Source organism: Nematolebias whitei, chromosome 1 (assembly GCF_014905685.2).
Source record: "Nematolebias whitei isolate Nwh7 chromosome 1, NemWhi1, whole genome shotgun sequence".
In the NCBI taxonomy this organism is placed as follows: Eukaryota; Metazoa; Chordata; class Actinopteri; order Cyprinodontiformes; family Rivulidae; genus Nematolebias; species Nematolebias whitei.
Window position 1 is genome coordinate 66,804,330 of NC_056498.1, and position 6,000 is coordinate 66,810,329.

General features: G+C 37.1%; 1 protein-coding gene across 1 annotated transcript in view; it reads right to left on the reverse strand.

The window, feature by feature from the left end:
- kcnh1a (potassium voltage-gated channel, subfamily H (eag-related), member 1a) overlaps positions 1-6,000 on the reverse strand; it is an 81,206-nt gene that overhangs the window by 14,824 nt on the left and 60,382 nt on the right. The window contains exon 12 of the mRNA XM_037697816.1: positions 1,542-1,794. Coding sequence (XP_037553744.1) covers positions 1,542-1,794 — 253 coding nt within the window. The remainder of the gene's footprint in view (positions 1-1,541; positions 1,795-6,000) is intronic.

The following is a 6,000-nucleotide window of genomic DNA, read 5'->3' on the forward strand; positions in this document are numbered from 1 at the left end:
CTCTTATGAACTAAACTTCAGGAGTAAACTGAATTTTTAACTGTGCACAGTAGTGTTAGGGACCAGGCCCATCCGCGATTAGTGAAAAACCGTGAAGTAGGGATACGGTAGTCCAAGTTCAAGTTCAGTTCAAGTTCAGTAAACTTTGTCATGACATGTGCCAGGCTGTAAGCACACTCACTCTTCACCTGTTACTCCCAATCGCCCTACATAAATAAATAATTTAAATTTAAATACTGTAATATTTTAAATAAACAATCCATGCAGCATGGATTGTTTATTTAAAATATTACAGTATTTAAATTTTAAATTGTAGAGAAGAGAAGCACAGCAGGACATCAAAGGGATGTCACACAGCTTCAGCTCTGCAGCACAGAGCAGAAATGTACTTCTTGATCAATTACACTTCAACAACTGAACATGGAAGTTCTAAAATAATTAAAAATAACTTTCAACACTTTTATATTTTGTGATTATGACGATTTTACGATGTGACATACTTTGAATTTTAAATTGGAAGACAAAAGTCGATCGGTGCATCTGAACAACCCTTCACAAAGCCGATGCAGCCGGAGGAGAAATGTTTGTGGCAGAGAAGGAGATCAGCTGCGCAGTTGCAGGAGGGAGCTTTCACTTGCACTTGTGGGCTGCACACATGGTGCAAAATCATTTAAAATAATTCATTTTAAATAAACAATCCATGGCTCGTCCATCAATCAGCCAATTGCGTCATGTCCAATTTTATTTCGAAAAACCGCGATATAGCGAATTTGCGATAAACAACCTGCAAAGTAGCGAGGGACTACTGTGTATGATTCATACTTTTAAAATGTTTGATCAGTTTTTTCTATAGTTTATCAACTATCAGACAGCAAAAGTCAGGATTAAAGTGAAAAATAAAGGACTAAAAGATAAGCATCAAATATTTTACCATTTTACCCCTTTCTTTGACTTGATCATGGAGAAAAGTGCACAGTTTTGCTGACAGTCTCACTTTTTTTTTAATCCGTTTACAATTATTTGTCAAACTGCAATGAAAATTATTGTTGCTGCTGATCGCATGCTGCTGATTTATTGCATGATTGCTGTGTTCATTCATACTCATCTGCTCGCACAGCCTCATGTTTGTGCGGCTGTTCAGCATATTGTTTTTGTACTACTAGTACTTAGCGTATTTTTAGTTTAATGTTTTACTTAGCTCATATCTTAGATCTTAATACTGGTTTTCTTTTACATTTTATACTTTTGTTGGATGTAACTGGGACCCTGTGTACACAATTTTGTTCCACCACATGTACTACATGTGGTGTGAATGACAAATTAAGAAACTTTGACTTTGAAAATAAATTTGGATCTAACGTACGTCAAACAAAAGCAGTTAATCTATATTAAAGACATATATATATATATATATATATATATATATATATATATATACACAGTATATATTATATAATATATATAAACGATCTATATTATCCTTTTCTAACTCAACTAAACTTTGCACTTGTTTAGAGAAAGCAAGAGTAGAGTAAGCTCACCTAAAATAGCCACCACCTCATCATCCTGGATAACCTCCAAGGATCCTGACACCACAAAGCAGAGGCTGTCCACGCTTTCCCCAGCGTGGTAGATCAGATCACCAGGAGCACAGTGGATGGTCTGAAACTCCATGGCCAGAGCTCTGAGACACCCATCACTGGCCAGTCGGAAAGCAGGGTGCTCTTTGAAAACCTTCCGATTGAGATGAACACAGATGTCTGCTCTCATGTCTTTTGGACAAATCTGCAGAACCTGAAAGCAAAAAAGGTGGAAGGTTAAGAAAGGCTGGATGGTGTTCAGACATGTTGAAAAGTTCATTTTTATTTAATAAACTGTTGCTGGAAGCGTAAATGATCACATAACCATAATGGTGAACCCCGAGTGGCTTCAAACCTAGCTTATTCTGTGATTTATTAGCTTTGACCATAAAAGTAGGAGGCTGTAAGTGCACTGAAATTCAAAAAGTACATTATGTCCTCCCAATCTGCCCTTCAACCAGCTTTTCATAATTTATTTATTTTTTCGTGTTGTTGTATAGATGTCCAGCTGCTCTGATAAATACGGGGACGTATTAAAGGTCAATAGCAACTGAAGTGACACTTTTCAGAAGCGTGAGTCCACTTTAGGAGGATGCTGCTTTCCAGACTAGTTTTTACAATGTCTAAAATAATGTGATCTTCGTTTACATTTGTGACTTTATTCAGATGGATCTATGACACATTCATCCTTCTAAAGCTTTATCTCAGTTTTTCTGAATGTTAGTTAATTTAACTTTTTACCGTAAAATTTTAAAATCACAAGGCCTTCCAGAATATGGTAAAAATCTGGAATGCATAATACATTTTTAAATGTCTTTGTTTTAGTAGCTATTTGGATCAGCAGCTGTCTTTAGTTTAACATGTGATTTTTACTAATTAAATGGGAATGTAAATGTCATAGAATTGAATTAGCTTGACTGCAATTATTTATCAGTTGTAGATGTAAATTCAATGATTACTTACTGAAGGTTTTATTAAAATTGATCCTGTGCTTTATGCAATATTTTTCTAACACTTGTGTAAATACACACGCAGGCAAGAACATGTCAGCCCCGCTTTTGTACATTTATTAAAAGGAAATCAGTTCATATTATAAACGACCTTCACCAAAGTTTCTCTCATCGGTTTAAAAGTAATAGATGTCATTGAAATATCTGCTCATTTGTCATTATATAAAAATATTAATCTTTTTATGTCATTAATTCCACCTGAAGCAAAGCATTACCAGCACAACTTGATGCCGTTTGTCATGAGGGAAACATGAAGGCAACTCCGAGCTCTGAGTACAGCCGCGCGTCTGCTGAGTGTCAGCATGTTGTTCACCTCATCATGGGATCTGCTTTTAAAACAAATCTCTTTGAAGACAAATGCCAAGCAGAGAGGGATTATGGGCCATTTATAGCTGCTTTAATGTGGCCTCCAGCCAGATAAGCAAAAAAGACACACAGATCCAAAGAAGCCCAACAAGGGGACACAATACATGTCATTATTTGATTTTGATTTTAAGTGGGCCATTTATGTTTATTATGTTTTATTTGCAGTTTCGGTTTAAAATTGAAGTGAAACGGTGTGACTTTGGACAAGTGGGTTTTAATTAGATGCATTGATGAACTATATCAACAGACAGGCAGCAGCTCAGTCTATCTGATCTCAGCTTTAAATGTTCAGTTTTCAAACCCTCAGCTCATTTTAGTGTTGTCTGAATTCAGCTGGATGGTTGAAGGGAATGGAAAACAATATATTTTATGCTTCCCGAACCATATACTTTTACAATGTGAGTTCAATGAATCTTGACATTGCCACTTTGGAATATCCCCACACAGCCGATGAGAAAGAAATCTGTTTAAAGGAGAAAGGAATCTTAGTCCCTTAGTGATTTGACTAAATTATTTTGGTGACATGAAGTTGCTGACCTGAACCTCTAAAGTAGTCCCATGAATGCAACAGAAACCCAACAGATTAGTAGGTGGCTAAAAGATTCACATCATCCACTGCATTTCTCATCCCGATGTGCCTAACAATCTGAAGCATAAAAAAATCTGAGCTCATCAGATCCAATGTCCCCTTTCCATTACACCAAGGGTCCAATTATACTCCGCAGCAAATTGGAGGTTTTCTTTTCTATTAGTCCCACTGATAAGTGAGTTTCTTGAGGCTACACAGCCCCAAAAGTTGTACTTTATTTAGTGGTGTCTGGTGCATAAGAGGAAAAAAAACAATTCTTCCCATAAAGTAGTTCCTCCCAAAAAACCAACATAAATTATTATTTTTACTGAGCTTGCTGTGTATTGTTTGGTTCTGTGTATTTTCAACTATTTTGACAATTTAAATGGAATTTAAAACTATTTTAGCAATTCAATCTCAGTTTTTATTTTATTTTGTTTATTTACTCTTATGGGGGAGTACCGTTCAACGAACCGCGTTCATCAAGCAGATCCAAATGTGCGGCCAGTGATCTGAACAGGCAGGTCCAATAGTTTTATTTGTGGTGTCTGATTTTCTGTCCTGTGGTCACATTCGGCTGGTTTTAGCATATTGATACGACCTCTACCTAGACTTGCCGTGAGCTCAAACTCAGGAACAGTTGCAATGAAACTTGCTGAGCCCAACAGTGGAGATATTCTGTTTTTAAACCCATTTGGAGCAGAACAAGGGGACCAGAACAGAAGAACAGAGAAAAAAAATCAAAGAACAGGAAATGTTCTCCAACATGTAAACAATTCTGTGGCTTCTGTGTGTGAGTGGTTGTAGTGGGTCAATGGTTCAAGCAGTGGCCTTGTAACTGTGTTTATGGGTTTGATCTCTACTTGAATCTTCTATTTGATTCAGTGATGATAAACTGTATCATCATTTTTCACTTTCTATTATTTTAGTTACATCACTGAACTTTTTTTTCCATTTAACTGTGCTAATTAGAAGTATTATTTCAGAATTATTACTGCAAATCTAATGATAAATCTAATTCAGAAAGCTGTGCACCTGCCGGCTGGAGGTAGGAGGGGTCCGTTTCTCTGATTTATTAGACAGGACTGTTTTTCATGAGACACAACCTCGACCCATGGGATGTAGAAAAAATGAAAACACTTTGTAGACAAATGCACAACAGAACAACAACAATAAATTAAATATTAAGCAACATATATCCGTTTGATTGTTTGTTAGTTATTTTTTTCACAGAAAACATAACACAATTTGTAAAAAATGATGGGGCTATTAAATCAGGAATTTGTACAACCCACTAATATTTTTGCTCAGGAGCTGCCACTGAGTTTATTCACATTTGGCATGTGAACATGTTCCTACTTTTACTAATTAACATCAATGAGTTCCATCCATCCATCCATCCATCCATTATCTTTACCCGTTTCTTTAATTTTTGGTTTGAGGGGGTCGCCGATGCCCATGTCCAGCAATCACTGTGCAAGAGGCGGGGTATACCCTGGACATGTCTCCAGTCCATCACAGGGACACATAGAGGCAAATGAGACAAACAACCATTCGCTCTCTCTCACACACCTAGGGACAATTTAGAGTTACCAATCAGCCTAACATGCATGTTTTTGGTCTGTGGGAGGTAACTGGAGTACCCGGAGAAAACCAACACATGCACGGAGAGAACATGCAAACTCCATCCAGAAAGGACCCCGGACCGGGATTTGAACCAGGGTGACCTGCTCGCTGAGAGGCAGCAGCTCTACCAGTTGCGCCACCGTGCTGCCCTTGAGTTCTATTGTGAAAATTTTTTAAGTAGATTTCAGCAAACATGCAAGTTACTATTACTTCAAGTGTAATCATGAACAATTGTTTTTTTCTGACAATTTTTCCTAAAACAAAGATTTCACTGTATTCCACCCAAGTGAACTGGCCTTGAATCTATTTTAGTCATTTTGGTAATCATGTTTTTATATTGCTGAATGCAGATCCAAAAATGAAAAAAAAAAATTGCTGTTCAATAAATTAATGGCTACCTCTTATTCTTAATCCTCCTTAGATAGAGAACTTTACTAATTGGCTTTTATGTACAAAGTATGTGAATATTCCTGTAAAGTGCCCTGAGACAACTTTGTTGTGATTTGGCGCTATATAAATAAACTGAATTGAATTTAACCGAATTAATATCTTTGGTTGGGAAATGTATTCAAATTATGTAAATTATGCTGCATTTGCTTGGTAAAACCCTAACTATTGAGTCAATATTTCAAGAGGCAATGTGGTGCTAAAGATCTGGTTTGCTAAGAGGATTATGTGACTTGTGACGTGTTTGGTGGATCTGAGGTAGGCTTAGGACCATGTTTCCCGACACATTCTGTGGGGGTGCTGTGGGAGTGGTGTAGGGGTTGCTTTTAGGGCTAAGTGGGCCTATGTAACCAAAGTGTAGTGGACTAGGCCTACGTCGAAACCCAGTCTAAGGTCAAAACTC